Raw genomic sequence first — 19,247 nt, 5'->3', positions numbered from 1 at the left:
CTAAGCTGTTAAAAATGACCATTATTACACTACTTCTGGACAAACTGGAGTGTCTATTTAAGACACCAAACGTGCAGAGAATAGACTTGTATACTCAGCTGACAACTTTGTTTGAAAATCCTACTGCTATTTGTCTGGGGGCAGTATCAACGTGTGTGCAGGCGTGTGGAAGGCGTTGGACGGCAGATGCTGTAGTCATAGGAGGGATGGACCCTCTTCCTGATGCAGCAGCACCTACGGTTGTGACCCTCTGCTGATCTCAAGGTGTGAAGGAGATGTCTATGACTGGCTCTATTTTAGGCAATGTGGGTCTCCGTTTTGTTTCACCAAGCAGTTAAGAAATAATGTGATGAACTGAGATTTTGACTTTCAACTTGGGTAACCAGTACCACCGAATCATGATGCAAATAAATAAAAATGACAACAACAAAAAATTGTAGTCAATTTCCAATTAATAAACTTTATTAAGAAGATTAGACGAATCAGTGGTAGAATGATATAAAAAATCCAACTCATAAAGAAATAGGACAGTCTTAAAAGTGTGAGGTGATATCTGGATCACAAATATGTGATTTACTGAATAGTCTTTATGCTGAAGAGATCAAACAATGAGACGTTGTTTAAAACATCATGAGATGCTACTTATATTTTTGAGGATTTTAAAAGCATTTCACTAAGGTTCATAGATTTCTTTTTTGATTGAATCACTTCAGATGGATTTGAATTAAAAACACTTCTTAATTAAAACACTTCTTAGGGATCGGCGATTGCAGATTTTAGAGAAACAACAAATGTCGGTACATATAAGTGTCTTATATCGGCTGAAAGCTTAAATTCTTATTAATATAACTGCACTGCCCAATTTACAGTAGCTCTTACTGCGAAAAAATGCCATGTTATTGTTTGAGGAGAGCTCCTAACAACAAAACACTTTTTCACCGCGATAGTTTTGATAAATTCACCTCTGAAGGTGAAATGTGTACTTACATTCTGAAATCTTGCTCGGATTTATCATCCAAAGGGTGCCAGAGATAATATGAAGTGTTGTTTTGTTAGATAAAATCGTTTTTCATATCCTAAAAAGGTCCATATAGCACGCACAATCAATTTAGTTTTCCCACTCGTTCAATTTGCAAAGAAAGGAATCTGTGAAACTCTAACCCTAAACATTGTTTCAGCCAGTCAAATCACGTTCGTATGTATTCGTCAGAGATCCTAGAACGTAACCAGACTTCACACATATTTGGTCAGAGAGCGAAACCTTCATGGCACGCTGATGAAGCGGACGGCCTTCACTTGAACTACTAAATTTGCCAAATAAGCACCAATCGGGGTCAAACAAATCCAGCTAGATAGCCAATGAGCTGGGCTTTATGGGTGTATCCAGAAACCATGTATCTGTTGGAAAATGTAGCTATTAACCTTGTGTGACAGCATGCCTTTTCCTTTTGGACAAAAATTAGTATGAAGTTATGAAAACTGGGTGTTTTACAAATTTTGAACTTATAACATGCTACTAATACTGGAAAAGCTAAATCAAAGTACAAGTATACAGATTGTACGATATTCTTGCAGAAAAATGTCATATGAATGCAAATGTCTCCTTCACGACTTGCCCAAATGTACCTGGGTGACTTCACACTAAATGTCATGTAGTTCGCTCATACCTCAAGTTATCCTTCGGAAACTTTGCACATACAATGCTTCCATCTTGTGGACACCATCGGAATTGCAACCAGTGGGCCCTTTCTCTTGCATTTCAAAGATGGTAGTAGAAAAAAACTGTTGTTTTTTTCTTTGTATTTTCTTCTACCAGATCTATTGTGTTATATTCTCCTACATTCACATTTCCACACACTTCAAAGTGTTTCCTTTCAAATGGTACCAAGAATATGCATATCCTTGCTTCAGGGCCTGAGCTACAGGCAGTTATATTTGGTATGTCATTTTAGGCGAAAATCTAAAAAAAGGGGGCTATCCCTAAGAAGATGTGCCTTCTGACATCATGAATCTGACATCATGAAGATGCTGTTTTCTGGTTATAAATTTGTTTTCTAGTTGAGGAGTCAGCAAATGAACAGATTACAAGCAGTTAAAGACACCCTTTTTCTTGATGTCATCAAGAAGTCATATTTTGGCATTGAAAAATCTCTTTTCAACCAACCCAAACAAAGACGAAATATATTTGAATGACATACAGTGCCTTGAGAAAGTTTTCATACCCCTTGACTTATTCCACATTTTGTTGTGTTACAACCTGAATTCAAAATTGATTAAATTATTGTTTTTCCATAATGAAAAGATGAAAACATGTTTTTAGATTTAATTTTTTTTAAATTAAAAATGAAATACAGAAATATATAATTTACATAAGTATTCACACCCCTGTGGCAATACATTGTAGAAGCATCTTTGGCAGCAATTACAGCTTTGAGTTGTCTTGTGCAAAGCTGATACAGACATACCCATCTGTATTTGGGGATTTTCTCCAATTTTCTCCAATCCTTGCAGATTTTCTCAAGCTCTGTTAAGGTAGATTGGGAGTGGCGGTGAAAAAGAATCTTCAAATCTTTCCACAGATTTTCAATGGGATTCAAGTCTGGGCTTTGGCTGGGCCATTCAAGGACTTTCACATTCTTGTTCTGAAGCCATTCCAGTGTTGCTTTAGCTGTATGCTTGGGGTCATTGTCCTGTTGGAACGTACATCTTCGCTCCAGTCTGAGGTTGTTTGCAATCTGAATCAGGTTCACATCAAGGATTTGCCTGTATTTGGCTCAATTCATTGTTTTCTCTATCCTTACCAGTCTCCCAGTCCCTGCCAGCTGAAAATCATCCCCATAGCATGATACAGCCACCACCATGCTTCACGGTAGGGATGGTGTTAGACGGGTGATGAGCTGTGCCTGGTTTTCTCAAGACAGCGCTTTGCATTCAGGCCAAAGAGATCTCAGAGTCTTTCACATGTTATTATCAAATTCCAGGCGTGCTGTTGTCTTTTTCTCAGGAGTGGCTTCCTTCTGGCCACTCTCCAAAAAATCCCAGATTGGTGAAGTAATGTAGAGTCTGTTGTTTTTCTGGCAGGTTCTCCCATCTCAGACAGGGAACTCTTAGTCCTGTCAGAGTGGTCATTTGGTTCTTGGTCACCTCCCCTCCCTTGACCGGTTGCTCAGTTTGGTCTGACGGACAGCCCTAGGCAGAGTCTGGGTAGTATATTTTTTTTAAATTTCCCAATGATGCAGACCACTGTGTTCTTGAAAACGTTCAACACTCTAGAAATGGTTTTATACCCTTCCCCAGACATATGCCTCATCACAATTATCTCTCAAAATCTGTTGACAGTTCATTGGACTTCATGGTATAGTTTCCGCTCTGACATGCACTGTCAACTGTGGGACCTTACAGACAGGTGTTTTTCTTTCTAAATAATGTCCAAACAATTCAGTTGGCCACAGGTGGACTCCAATCAAGTTGTAGCGACATCTCAAGGATGATCAAAGAAAATTGGATGCACCTGAGCTCAGTTTGGAGTGTCATAGCAACGGTGTATCAATACTTATGTAAATGAGATATTCCTGTATTTCACTTTCAATACATTTGCAAAAATATATAAAAACACATTTTCACGTTGTTATTATGGGGTATTGTGTGTAGATAGGTGATACATGATTGTTTTTTGTTTTGTTAATCTATACCAAATTCAGGCTGTAACGTAACTAAATGTGGATTAAGTCATGGGGTATGAATACATTCTAAAGGCACTGTGACTGTAACCACTTTTGCCTGCTGGGCTACGAGCCAAAATAACCCATTTCAAATCTCCCTCTGACAACATTTAAGAGCATGACATCCATAGGAATATATTATTTAGGTACCAAAACATCAGGTGAGTTAGCATAAATTAGGATCTTCAATTCCATGTAATGCACTGGTATCCAGCGCCCTAAAGCATACAATAATGTTATAAAGTGCAGCAGTGAACAAGATTAGACTGTCTACTATGCACAAAGTGAGCCCACATGATCTGAGTAAAACCCTATTATGAAAACATAAAACAGATGAATAGCAAACATACAGTAAAACAATTATACACACAAGAAAAAAAGCATTAAAAACAAAATGACAAAACGTAACACAATGTCTGATTGGTTGTGTGGTTTGAGAGATAAATACAGTAAGAAACTAAAGCAAATAAAAAGTGTTTGGCTTGAGCCAATTTAGTTTTTACAACACTTTCACTAACAAAATTGGTTCTTCCCTAGTAAGTACATTGCTTAAATACAGTATCCATATTACAAATATATTTACATTTATTTAATGGATGATTATTGGGAGTAACACTTCAATACGTCCCTTTCTTCTTTGTGAAAAAGAGACAAACTTCACTCACCAAACTTAAAATCAGGTTTTGTTAAGTCATGTGGCTTATCATGATGCACAGTTTCTTAAAATACATAATCCCTCCATTTCGCATGAAAATATTTGTCTCTCACAGTGTAACGTGTCATCTTATCGTTCAAACAATCTGCACATGGTGAAGAGCAATAACTTCAACCTTAAATACGGCAAACGGTGAAGGGATGCTGAAAATATAGCAGGGATATAGTTCACAGGTGCAAAACTTCGGTCTTCGAGGCCTATTCTTGTTTTTGGAAAATCAGTGGCATTAATCGATCATTTAAAAGTGCCAGGCAAAAACACATCACCCCAGGACAGGGATCCCCTGAGGACTGTAAGTTGAGCACCCCTGATTTAGATCTTGGTTTAGTCCATCGAAAATAGTCCAACAGTATTAGGGTCCTTCCATGCGGTAGACAAGAGGTGTGGGTTGGTTCTTTTAAGCATTGAGTCCTCCAGACCTCTAGATGGAGCTGCGCCGCTTGCTGTGTCCTAGTCTGTACGGGGTGAGGCTGTGCAGGCCCGTGGACACAGAACTGATGACGGAATGGGGTTGGTGCATGCTGTAGACGCAGCCGTTGGAGTGAAGGGGGTGGAGGGCGTCGGAGGAAAAGGCCTCCCCCTGCTCCATGTAGGTGTCAGAGGTGGACAGGTCCCTGGGGATAATCATGGGGATGGAGTACTGCAGCTTCTCCCTGCTCTTGTACCACAGGCAGGAGCACATGGACTGGAAGTGGAGCACCTCCGCATACACGTTACGCAGCCCCCGCCCCGCTCCCCCAACACCACCGTTTCCGCCCCCTCCTGGTCCTCCCGTTCCTCCAGCTCCCCCACTGCACCCTGAAGCAGCCGAGGAGGAGGAAGGCGGGTCGGGGGCGCAGCCCGGGTGGTTGTGCCCTCCTGCCTGGCCATTCTGGGAGAGGAGGGCGCGCTGCTCGGCATCCCGCTTCTCGTCCTCCGCGTTCATGGTCATGAAGCGCAGCACAACCAGGTTGAGGAAGGCGCCAATCACAGTCAGGCCGGTGAGGATGTACATGAAGCAGAAGGCCACGTACTTGGGGTTTGTCTGCAGAGCCTGGTCCTTCTGCAGCGCCACGTAGTCTCCGAAGCCGATGGTGGTGAGCGTGATGAAGCAATAGTAGTAGGCGTGGAAAAAGCTCCAACCCTCAAAGTGGGAGAAGGAGAGCGCACCCATGCACAGCGTGCTCATGCAGGAGATGAAGCCGATGGCCACCATGTTCACCATGGAGACCTCAGTGCGCCGCATGCCAAGGCAGTTCTTCAGGCGGTGCAGCAGATAGCGCACCAAGGTGTTGATGCGCTCGCCCAGGCTCTGGAACATGACCAGGGTGAGAGGGATGCCCAGCAGGGCGTAGAGCATACAGAACACCTTCCCCCCGTCTGTGCTGGGGGCAGCATGGCCGTAACCTAGGACAGAGAAGAGACAGGGGTAGAGAGTCAGTGGGATGGAACAGACTAAATATAGGCAGTTTCTTCAGTTAGTCAATTTAGTTATTTGAGCTATTTGAGTTACTTAGTTGAGTCAGTTGAGTTAGTCAGTTGATTTGAGTTAGTTGAGTTACTTAGTTGAGTTATTTGAGTTACTTAGTTTAGTTATTTGAGTTACTTAGTTGAGTCAGTTGAGTTAGTAGGTTGAGTTGAGTTAGTTGAGTTACTAAGTTGGGCTATTTGAGTTACTTAGTTGAGTCAGTTGAGTTAGTCGAGCTAGTTGAGTTAGTCAGTTGAGTTAGTTAGTCAATTGAGATCGTAAACCCGGTCAGATAGGTGAAGGTCGAGAATGCCAATTCACTACAATTGTATATTCTTAAAACAGCCCATCTGATTAATGTTGAGAGGCTCTGGGAGAATGCAAGGGAGATATGAATGCACAGCAGTAGTGGTGATGAGATTGGCTCAGTATTGATGTCTTGTGGGAGAGGGAGGCCTTGAATTATTCATAACGAGTCAGTCTCTCTGGGGTTTGGCGAGTATAGACCACTACGGACAGTTGCTTCTAATTAGCACTTTACATTTTTTATGATATTTAAATAAGATCGAGAGCCATGGGGTTTGGAGGAGATGCACTTGCTCTCAATATGAATGCTCATTCTTTTTTAATACAGATCAGTTAGGGGCATTGTTTTTGATCATGTTACTGGTAGGTGTACAAGGTTTGTATTATCATTAATTATACTATTACCAGGCCAACTGAACAGGGTGTGACAGGATTGGTCCAAGACAAATAAATACCAGAGGGAGAGTCCCAAATTAAGCAGAGAGCCCAACTCTAGAAGTCAATGTCATAATGAAATAATGACATATGATTCGACGATTGGCACAGTTCTCTTAAAAAGGGTTGCAAGGAGATGATAAACCGATTTTAGTGATCTTGCACTTATTGAGAGAGACACTTAAAACCACTTGAGATGATGGAATAAGTTTGTTTTAACACTTCACAGCAGTTCCTAAGAAATGACTCATCCCGTGGACACTTGCTGAGCTGGCCGAACTTATAAACCCACCGAACGAGTGATCTGCCATGCACCCTGACACATTTCAGGTGAAGTATTGTTCAGGTTAAAAAATCAACCTTTAACTGACTATCAAAAGTGCAGCCAACCTCCATCCCACACACATCCTGTCCCACACACATCCTGTCCCACACACACGTGTAATATAACATGGTTGTCAAGGGAGATGTGTTTCCACGGGCAGCAGACCCGTTGCATGCGAGAGCCTTGCAACCCGGTCTTAGATAACAATGACGCTGCAAATGGAAAACACTGTCCAATTGTTTGAAAGTAATTACTTTGCCGTTTGATTTCAATTCAAGGGATATGGTTTTATTGTCACACCAACCTGTGTGGTTAACTAATCTGTCTCTCTGAAGGCAAATCAGTTTAAAGCCTTACCCGCCACGCTGCCAAAAAAAGACAACCATTACGAATGATACATTGCCTCTTGGAAAGGGAAAGCTGTCCTGGGCTTTGGCTCTGCATCCCCGAAATGAGAAGCCATAACTTTAACCTCCTGACGACACTTAGCTATTTTTAGTTCCATCTACTGTGCGTTAAAGCATTTCTCTCTCTATCCTGAGATCTTGTGTTATTTTCCAATGAGTTTTCCATCTCTATCTTTCTTCACCTTGTCCAATAGGGGAGATGGAGTGGCCTTAATGGAGCAGAATGTTCTGTTTTCTCTTTTCAAAACGTGTCGAATTGATATTTCTACACTGTAGGTACCTGCCACTTACCACAGGTGCGATAACTTAATTTGGTTTGAAGTGAATAATCTCAATTTCAGTTAAGATTATAATTTTTGTGGGGCCCTCTGTGGTTGTAAATCAAACAAATACGCGTGAACAACAAAAGTTTTTTCAATTTCAATTAATTTAGGAAGAAATAGTGAATCGTGCAAATATGCCAATATATTTGACCACATCTGTAAGAACTAAACTGTTTAACAAAAATGAATAATGAGATTGATCGACACTGGAATTTATCAAGTAAATGGCAATATTTTCACGTCTGAAATGTTCTATGTTTCATTCACTAAATGTACTGAATGTAACGGCTCAATCAGCCAGGGCTGTTGTGTCAACCATCCGGCAGCCAGTCCTAATCTCTCATTGTCTTCTAATCCTCACGCTTTGTCACACCGGGCACCACATGTCACAGGTCGCTCCCTGCAGCTCCACCCATCTCACACCGTTTCCCTCACTCCATTGATATGCTACATGTTGTCAACCTTGAGAAGGACTGTACCAAGGGATGAAGGTGGGATTACTTCACCAACTGATCAACAGGTTCTGTTGTCATTAACCTTGGGTGCGACCTCGATTGGTATTTTCAAGAAAATTGTACTGCTGTCGTGGTTATGTAAATGATTCTTTACTTCTCCTTTGCAACATTAGATGTATTAGCTCATTGCTGTATTCATAATTCAGCATAGCCCCTAGTCAAAGCTGCTGTTGTTACCTTACGTCTGGACGACAAACTCCCTCCTGGCCAGGCAATCCACATGCATCATTAGACCTCTAAGCAGTAGCTCATGCAGAATGCCTTATGTCTAGTCTGCTGATGTTGGTGTTCAGCCTAGCCGAGGGTTTCAAGGTCCCCCCCCCCATGTCAATGTTCATTTCCACAGTTCCTCAACCGAGGTCGAATGGAAATGGCTGTGTAGCGCCAACATAACTACTTACGGAAATATTTATATTGTATATCCTTTGTGTCCTGGGTACTACTCTTCAGAGTTCTTCACCCAGGATGGTATAACTGTAGAACTGCTCTGTAAATGACCGTGCAGAGCTTGGTACACAGTCTCAGTACTCTGTTGGACTCTGTAATGCACAGTGCACACAGTCCTTCAACAGTCCTTGTACAGAGCATTGGAAAGTATTCAGACCCCATGACTTTTTCCACATTTTGTTACATTATAGCCTTATTCTAAATGGAGTGAATTCAAAAAATCCTCATCAATCTACACACAATACCCCATAATGACAAAGCGAACACAGGTTTTTAGAAATGTTTGCAAATTTATTTAAAATAGGGGTATTGTGTGCAGATTGATGAGACAATAAAAACATTTTAATCGATTTTAGAATAAGGCTGTAACGTAAAAAGTCAAGGTGTCTAAATACTTTTTGAATGCACTGTACACTATAGATGATAGAATAAGTATAAGTACTCCCAGGCCTCGGGGGCATCTTGTGCTGCTGAACCAAGTCTCTCAGGTGACAGTTGAGGAGGCGCTGGTTGAATCCCGGGGCTGTCAGGAGCTGTCACGACCAAGGAACAACTCCACAGGACACAGGGAGGTTTGGAGTGACAGTCGGGCGGCTCGTCACTATCGGGCAGTGAAGCTGGAGGCGACAGGGCTGGGAGCCCCCGCAGTGGGAGTGTGGGGAGGCCCCTGTTACACAACAACACGCCCCCTTTACCCTGTGCCTGTGTCCCCTCGCCCCGACATGATGACTCAGGATGTGTCAGTGGCTCTGGCTGACTCTGGCTGGCACGCAGCGGTTGCTCCTCCAGGGCCCACTCACATTGTCCAAACTGATTACAGTCACTGGGAGAGGAGAAGTGCGCCATCACCCTATATGGCAGGTAACGCGTCCACTAACTGTCGACTAAGAGATTAGATTGACGCCTGCCTGACTGACTGACCATCCGACCGACCTATGAACCCATGACCAGCTATTGGATGCAGAAAAAGGTCCTCTGATTTTATTCAGGCATTTTTTATGCCTTTCCTACGCACGCCTTTCCTTCTCAGTAGTTGATATTCAGACTTACCTGAACGGAGTTTGCAGGTGTGGTTCCCTTGTGCATGCTGAATAAATGACATTAATCCGCTAAAAAAACCTCCCACTTGCTGGCCAACAGATCTTCTCGTGTAGTTTTCATTCAATTGGGGTTTCAGTACATTTATCTAAAGCCATCCCTTTAAATTTGGTGTACCTTTAATTGGAATATTCTTTACAGACTCACTAGAATATATGGAGAGAGGTTCAGAATATTAGGGTTCAGTGAAAGAAAGACATGTCAATACAAACATATTCGTCTTATTTTCAGCACCAATTGGTGGATTTAAAAAATACTCAGATCTTGTATATTATTTAGGGTTAGGAAAGTATTTATGAATAATGTTTTTTTTTTAAGATTTGGAGAGCCTTTAGGCACAAAATACATTGGTCATTCAAAAATAGTGGTTTGATTCATCCTGAATGTTGCCATAATCAATTGTTCAACCATGAAATATTGGAAAGTAGAAAAAAGTGTACAATAGAGGTTGAATAATAGTCCTATAAATCTACCTTAATCCTCACTAATCATGGAACTGTATGACAACGGTCCAGTCATGGTGAACCGTGCTCCAGGCTCCACGTTTAACCTGCTACATGGTCTGAGTTCCATAATGATTCAAATTATTACACAACGTTAGACTAACACTAATGCTAGCGACCCTCAGCAACTACAAGTACGTGACAGAGGAAAGAAAGGTAAACCAAAGGGAATGTTTCAAAACATAAGCTAAAAATGTAAGGAAACTAACACTAAAGTGACAGTTCTAAACGTATTACTGACAATGGCTCCCAATAGGGGCTAATATTTAACATGATACAAATTGTAAAATAAAAGAAATTATAAAGCCAAGGCATATAATTATAACATTCTAAAGCGTGTACATCAACCCTACAGAAACCTATAGCTTGGGTGTCCACATTTCATCAACTCAGAAGGTTCAACCCTACAGAAACCTATAGCTTGGGTCTCAACATTTCATCAACTCAGAAGGTTCAACCCTACAGAAACCTATAGCTTGGGTGTCCAGACTTCATCACCTCAGCAGATTCAGCCCTACAGAAGCCTATAGCTTGGGTCTCCAAATTTCATCCACGGAAATTGAGGGTACGCAATAAGTATTCGGAAAAACGGCACAGGTTTTTATTGTCTACTTCACAGTGGAAAGTCATGTTGGTATGATTTTCAGTTTGCTTCCATATGACTGGTTTCACATTCGTCTCCTGGGATCATAAGGAAAAATCATCTAAAACAATTGTTATTTTGTATTTAGTTGTATTTACAATCCCCTTCTCCAAGACAGATTACTAATTTACCTAGCTATTATAAATAGCTCATCAATGTATAAATTACAGTGCATGGAGAATGCTGTTATTTCTATGAGAAAACATAAGGTAGATGCTTTTTCCACTTGGAACCCGGCAGGTTCGCTCGACCTGTTGGAGGAATTATGAGGGAATTAAGTCATGGCCAGAATAACTGTAGACGTTCATTTCTTAGATCTCCACTCCGAACGAATAGCGCCAGCAAGGTCAGCATAGGCATATAGAGAAAAGTGTATACATTTGGAATCATGTTCCATTTACGCACGCTTAACTCGGGTTGGAATTCTAAACGACCAGCAAAAGCATTAGATTCCATCTATTGTTTACTCAGTACTTATTGAAACAGTATAAACTGGGTGGTTCGAGCCCTGAATGCTGATTGGCTGACAGCCGTGGTATATCAGACCGTATACCATGGGTATGACAAAACATTTATTTTTACTGATCTAATTACGTTGGTAACCAGTTTATAATAGCAATAGGCACCTTTGGGGTTTGTGGTATATGGCCAATATACCACAACTAAGTGCTGTGACCAGGTACTCCGCGTTGCGTCTTGCGTAAAGAACAGCCCTTAGCTGTGGTATATTGGCCACATACAGTACCACACCTCCTCGGGCTTTATCACATCAGTCACAGCAGATTGGTATGACCAAAGAAAGAAAAAAGGAATTTAGACACATTGTGGAAAGAAAAATAAATAGACAACACCTCCCTAACTATACTAACCATATATAACCATCTGGGAATGTTCATTACCAGTGAAAGAAAGGCCACTTTGTCCTAAAATGAACTATATACTTAGTTTCTGAATTACTAACCAAACACGACACATCAAAGCGAGACGCCACAAATGGGGCACCAGAGCTGATTGTGTCATTATACAATTTCCACAATTACCATCTGAATGAAAGTATGAAAATTGTGAAAACAGGCTAAACGCAATTGGGGCCTTAAAAATACTAATTAGGGGCTCAGAGTTAGGAGAAGACAGAACTTGATGAAGGTCACAACACCCAGGTGCACCCTACACACCACCTTGTTTTCACCCCAGCAATGGAGCAGTCCCTTATTGGAAGACCTAAAACAGTGAAGTGGTTGTATTATGATGATTCAGCCTTATAGAGAAGTTTATAGACTTTACAATTTATTGTGTAGGTTAGGTGAAAGATTTTGTAAGGACAACAATATATTTGTCATACATGGGGCAGCAGAGAAAAACTCCTAAAAGTATACCATCATATAGGCAAAGCGATACGAAGGATTTCAGAGAGACCAAATAGCTTCGGCAGCCCTAAGAGTCTGCGTGCCACTTTACCCTTAGCCTTGAGGTACAGGACTGCGTTGTTATGCAATCACTCTGATTTCACAATTTTTAATCCGCCATATTCATTTTACCAGGCCTGTGCTCGGCTTTACGCAGCGTTGAGCCATATTAACCTTCATGCGGATTTTCTCAACAAAATTTCTGATATCTCCCAAAACGTTTTCCCTACAAAACCTGGAGTCGGGTTTGAAACAATGTGATCTGTATATGGGACTTTGGTCACCTTTTGTGGCTATGTCAGTGGGTTCAAAGGTTCAGCCTGGTCTACACATAAGAGTGTTGAGACTGGTTCCCTTGCAAGTGATGTGTGCTTTTCCGAGGCATCCACCTGACGCATCTAACCGTCTTGATTATCCTGATTAATTGGATGGAGATAAAAAGAGGCTTTGAAATCACATCAAAGGAGGGCATTATGTGCCTGTTAGGACCCTCTGCCCCGGTCGCTCTATTACATTTCCATTGATTACGGAGCACATTTTGTTCTCGCCATAAAGACGAGGAACGCAACCTATTTATTAACCCGCAGAGCACATCACCTTGCATCGTGGGCCGGGATTCTCAAAGAGGGTGATGAATCTATCAAAAATCCATTTAGGAGACATTTGTGAAAAGGCTAAGGTGTATTTCATACTGACCCAGGTCTGGCAAGGAGCTGGAAATCAAATAACCTTGTCCATGTGCTCAAGGCATAACATGAAATTGCAGACATTAGGCAATGCTTAATAGGCATTAGGTATGTTAAGGTATTAGGTCATAAGTATTTTCCCATGGCAATGTAAACAAATGGGACTTGAAAAGGACTATAAAGATTACATGTGAAGACATGATACACACATACACTCATCCATCAAGATTGCAAGCCATCAATATACAATAAGAGGGAGTATAGACAAGCCCCAGAGGAGGGGGGGACCATGACAGCAGAAGTGCCCGAGGTAGAGTCATGAAAAAAGATGGAGCCGGAGGGTAGGGCTGCCATCTTATCGGCTCTTTACCAACCATGCTATTTTGTTTGTTTTTTCGCATTGTTAGTAACTTCATGTTGTAACATAAAAGTAACATAATGTTGCTGCTACCATCTCTTATGATTGAAAAGAGCTTCTGGACATCAGAACTTGGATTACTCACACCAAATTGGACGAGGAGTTCTTCTTCAATGAGTCGGACGCGAGGGATATACTACGGACACCCAACCAGGCCCAGATGCCCGTGACTCGCTGGAAAAGGAAACGTAGGTTTCGCAGAAAGAGATCAGGATACCTTGTGAGGATCAGGCGACGAGTGGCTAATCTGCCCTTGCCTTCTGTTCTGCTAGCTAACGTTCAAGCGCTGGAAAATAAATAGGATGAAATGAAAGCACATATATCCTACCGATGGGACATTAAAAACTGTAATATCTTATGTTTCACCGAGTTGTGGCTTAGCAATTACATTAACAACATACAACTGGCGGGTTATACACTCTATCGGCAGGACAGAACAGCAGCCTCAGGTAAAACACGGGGTGGGGGCCTATGCATATTTGTAAAACGTATTTGTAAACTGCCTGCTACTCAGTCCCAGTTGCTAATATATGCATATTATTAGTAGATTTGGATAGAAAACACTGAAGTTTCTAAAACTGTTTGAATGATATCTGTGAGTATAACAGAACTCATATGGCAGACGAAAACCTGAGAAAAATCCAACCAGGAAGTGGGAAATCTGAGGTTTGTAGTTTTTCAACTCTTTGCCTATTGAAAACACAGTGTCTATGGGGTCAAATTACACTTCCTAAGGCTTCCACTAGATGTCAGCAGTATTTAGAACCTTGTTTGATGCTTCTACTGTAAAGTGGGGGCTTAAGGGCTCTTTGAGTCGTGGTCTGGCAGAGTGCCACGAGCTGGTGACGCACGTTCACGTGAGAGTTAGCTTGAGTTCCATTGCATTTCTGAAGACAAAGGAATTCTCCGGTTGGAACATTAGTGAAGATTTATGTTAAAAACATCCTAAATATTGATTCTATACTTTGTTTGACATGTTTCTACGGACTGCAACAGAACTTTTTTTATTTTTCGTCTGCTCGTGCGTCATGAATTTGGATTACTGGGTTGATCGCGTTATAACAACAAGGAGGTATTTGGATATAAAGATGAACTTTATCGAACAAATTTTGTGGAACTGGGATTCCTGGGAGTGCATTCTGATGAAGATCATCAAATGTAAGTGAATATTTATAATACTATTTCTGACTTCTGTTGACTCAAAAATGGCGGATATCTTTTTGGCTTGATTTGTCGTCTGAGCACCGTACTCAGATTATTGCATGGTTTGCTTTTTCCGTAAAGTTTTTTTGAAATCTGACACAGCGGTTGCATTAAGGAGAAGTATATCTTTAATTCTGTGAATAACACTTGTATCTTTTATCAATGTTTATTATGAGTATTTCTGTAAATTGATGTGGCTCTCTGCAAAATCACCGGATTGTGACGTAGAAGTCCGTCACTGGCCTCGGGCAGCTTTTGGTTCTTTAACGCACGCACACATTCATCACTCCTCCCTGCTCCGTTATCAGATAAGTTAACAATGTGGTTGACTTCTCTATCTTAGTACATACATTTCACACTTATGTCAATGTTCATATTTAATATAAGCAATATGTATTTTACTTATCGATGTTATGGATGAGCGCGTTGTTTGTTTGTTCTGTTCCTCTCTCTCTCCAACTCTGTAACTTCCGGGTATGCTGGATAAGGACCCGAGCTAAGGGAATTGGGCTGACTTTGTAGTGCCTGTCCCGAATGGTTCATTCATGTAAATGGGCATATTGAAAGACACTGTCAGTAGTGATGTAATGTTGTAAATGTTATATTGGGATATTGTTTCATAAAAAACGTTTTGCCAGGTATATCCTTTAGTATGTTTAGTTAATGGAAAATGTAGGTTTGACTAGGTAATTGCTTAATTAATTAGTGTTAATTGTTCGGAGGGGAGGAGCTAGCCCTACAAAAGGAGCCTCGCTTTTAGTTCATGGAGAGGCATTTTGGATTGCGCTGTGGATGGGGCATCATTGTTTTTAGCTGTCCCATAAGGTATATGTTTGATGGCAGTACGGTTGTTTTTGTTCCGGAATCACTTTGTAAATAAACACCCTTGCACAGAAGAACTTTTGCGGCTCCGCCATCTTTTTATTTGTATAGAGGTTAGGTTTTCCAGTATAGCCTTCTGGCCTACTCTACGTGACACGGATGTTTTGGAAGCAAAACATTACTGAACGTAACGCACCAATGTAAACTGAAGTGTACCTATGATAAAAATTACAGACCTCTACATGCTTTGTAAGTAGGAAAACCTGCAAAATCGGCAGTGTATCAAATACTTGTTCTCCCCGCTGTATGTGAGAATGATATTAATTGACTACAGCTCAGCGTTCAACACCATTGTGCCCTCAAATAGCATCACTAAACTAAGGACCCTGGGACTAAACACCTCCCTCTGCAACTGGATACTGGACTTCCTGACGGGCCGCCTCCAGGTGGTAAGGGTAGGTAACAACACATCCACCACGCTGATCCTCAACACGGGGACCTCTCAGGGGTGCGTGCTCAGTCCCCTCCTGTAGTCCCTGTTCACTCATGACTGCACGGCCAGGCACGACTCCAACACCATCATTAAGTTTGCTGATGACACAAAAGCCTGATCACCTACAATGATGAGACAGCCTATAGGGAGGAGGTCAGAGACCTGGCCGTGGGGTGCAAGCACAACAACCTCTCCCTCAACGTGATCAAGACAAAGGAGATGATTGTGGACTACAGGAAAAGGAGGACCGAGTACACCCCCATTCTCATCGACAGGGCTGTAGTGGAGCAGTTTCAAGTTCTTTGGTGTTCACATCACCAACAAACTAACATGGTCCTAGCACACCAAGACAGTCGTGAAGAGGGCACGACAAAACCTATTCCCCCTCAGGAGACTGAAAATATTTGGCATGGGTCCTCAGATCCTCAAAAGGTTCTACAGCTGCACCATCGAGAGCATTCTCACGGGTTGCATCACTGCCTGGTATTGGCAACTGCTCGGTCTCCGACTACAGAGGGTAGTGCATACAGCCCAGTACATCAGTGGGGCCAAGCTTCCTGCAATCCAGGACCTCTATACCAGGCGGTGTCAGAGGAAGGCCCTAAAAATAGTCAACAACTCCAAACACCCTAGTCATAGACTGTTCTCTCTGCTACAGTACGGCAAGCGGTATTGGAACACAAAGTCTAGGTCCAAGAGGCTTCTAAACAGCTTCTTCCCCAAACCACAAGACTCCTGAACAGCTAATCAAATGGCTACCCAGACTATTTGTATTGCCCCCCCACGCTGCTGCTACTCTCTGTTATTATCTATGCATAGAAACTTTAATAATTCTACCTACATGTACAGTGTAGCTTTTATTTCAGCTTTCATTTCTTTCATCACATTCCCAGTGGGTCAGAAGTTTACACACACTCTAAGTATTTGGTAGCATTGCCTTTAAATTGTTTAACTTGGGTCAAACATTTCAGGTAGCCTTCCACAAGTTTCCCACAATAAGTTGGGTTAATTTTGGCCCATTCCTTCTGACAGAGCTGGTGTAACTGAGTCAGGTTTATAAGCCTCCTTGCTCGCACACGCTTTTTCAGTTCTGCCAACAAATTTTATATGGGATTGAGGTCAGGGCTTTGTGATGGCCACTCCAATACCTTGACCTTGTTGTCCTTAAGCCATTTTGCCACAACTTTGGAAGTATGCTTGGTCATTGTCCATTTGGAAGACCCATTAGTGACCAAGCTTCAACTTCCTGACTGATGTCTGGAGATGTTGCTTCAATATATCCACAAAATTTTACCTCCTCATGATGCAATCGATTTTGTGAAGTGCACCAGTCCCTCCTGCAGCAAAGCATCCCTACAACTTGATGCTGCCACCCCCATGCTTCACGGTTGGGATGGTGTTCTTTGGCTTGCAAGCCTCCCCCTTTTTCCTCCAAAAATAAGGATGGTCATCATGGCCAAACAGTTCCATTTTTGTTTCATCAGAATAGAGGACATTTCTCCAAAAAGTACGATCTTTGTCCCCATGTGTAGTTGCAAACCGTTGTACAGAAGGTAGTCTGGCTTTTTTATGGCGGTTTTGGAGCAGTGGCTTCTTCCTTGCTGAGCAGCCTTTCAGGTTATGTTGATATAGGACTTGTTTTATTGTGGATATAGATACTTGTGTACCTGTTTCCTCCAGTATTTTCACAAGGTCCTTTGCTGTTGTTCTGGGATTGATTTGCACTTTTCGCACCAAAGTACGTTCATCTCTAGGAGACAGAACGCGTCTCCTTCCTGAGAGGTATGGCGGCTGCGTGGTCCCATGGTGTTTATACTTGCATATTGTTTGTACAGATGAACGTGGTACCTCCAGGCATTTGGAAATTGCTCCCAAGGATGAACCAGACTTGTGGAGGTCTACAATTCTTTCTGAGGTCTTGGCTGATTTCTTTTGAAAATTCCCATGATGTCGAGCAAAGTTAGGTAGGCCTTGAAATACATCCACAGGTACACCTCCAATTGACTCAAATGATGTCAATTAGCCTATCAGAAGCTTCTAAAGCCATAACATCATTTTCTGGAATTTTACAAGCTGTTTAAATGCACAGTCAACTTTGTGTATGTAAACTTCTGACCCACTGGAATTATGCTACAGTGAAATAATCTGTCTCTAAACAATTGTTGGAAAAATGTCATGCACAAAGTAGATGTCCTAACCGACTTGCCAAAACTATAGTTTGTTAACAAGACATTTGTGGATTGGTTGAAAAACTAGTTTTAATGACTCCAACCTAAGTGTATGTAAACTTCCGACTTCAACTATACATAATTACCTCAATTACCTCGACACCGGTGCCCTCTGCTCATTGACACATTGACTCCCCTGTATATAGCCCCGGTATCCCCTGTATATATAGCCCCACTATTGTTATTTACTGCTGCTCTTTAATTATTTGTTGTTCTTATCTCTTACATTTTGGGGATTTTCTCAAAACTGCATTGTTGGTTAAGGGCTTGTAAGTAAGCATTTCACTGCATTTCACTCTACACCTGTTGTATTCAGCGCATGTGACAAATAAAATGTGATTTTATTTTATTTGACTCTGGACTTCAACCCTGACTAGATGTTCTCAGACATCTGGAGCTCCCTTGAGACATATGCCAGACTGGATGCTGGATGTTTAACTGCCACAGCGGGAAGCTAAAATAATCTGTGTGTGGCGGTGGTTGGATCAACTTTAGACGTCAGAGGGACTGTAAAATATGGGACACCTGTTGGTTCAATAAACAAAGAATATCTGCAATGATAGTAGAGTTTGTTAGGAGGTCCCATAGCTTTACGATGCTGCTCAGCCATATTAGCTAGCCCAGTTTTCCAGAATTGATGGCCACTTCAATCTAGTCTGGTCATATTGTCACTGTGACCTGTTTACATTTGACCCATGTGAGATACCGTATTTAGTGGGAACGTGTAATCTTATAACAGCACACCCATTTAACATGTCTTACACCTACACCATCTCTAAACTCTCATCATGCATCATCCAGACCATTGTTTTAGCCTGGTGCTCCAGTCCGTTGTGTTTTAGCCTGGTGCTACAGTCCTTTGGGTTTTAGCCTGGTGCTCCAGTCCATTGTGTTTTACCCTGGTGCTCCAGTCCATTGTGTTTTACCCTGGTGCTCCAGTCCATTGTGTTTTACCCTGGTGCTCCAGTCCAATGTGTTTTAGCCTGGTGCTACAGTCCGTTTATGCTTCAGACAACTCCTCTCTGTGTTGGTTCATTGTGCCATGCTAAACAGCACAGTGTAGTATGACAATGCTAGAATGTCTATAACATGTACAGTGTGAGAC

General features: G+C 41.8%; 1 protein-coding gene across 1 annotated transcript in view; it reads right to left on the bottom strand.

The window, feature by feature from the left end:
• Nucleotides 1-444: 444 nt before the first annotated feature.
• kcnk3a (potassium channel, subfamily K, member 3a) overlaps nt 445-19,247 on the bottom strand; it is a 51,627-nt gene continuing 32,824 nt past the window's right edge. Inside the window, exon 2 of the mRNA XM_020495921.2 lies at nt 445-5,823. Coding sequence (XP_020351510.1) covers nt 4,859-5,823 — 965 coding nt within the window. The 3' untranslated portion in view covers nt 445-4,858. The remainder of the gene's footprint in view (nt 5,824-19,247) is intronic.

This window comes from Oncorhynchus kisutch, linkage group LG12, assembly GCF_002021735.2.
Source record: "Oncorhynchus kisutch isolate 150728-3 linkage group LG12, Okis_V2, whole genome shotgun sequence".
Lineage (NCBI taxonomy): Eukaryota > Metazoa > Chordata > Actinopteri > Salmoniformes > Salmonidae > Oncorhynchus > Oncorhynchus kisutch.
Note: the sequence above shows the minus strand (reverse complement) of the source record. Positions and strands in the feature narration are given on the sequence as shown.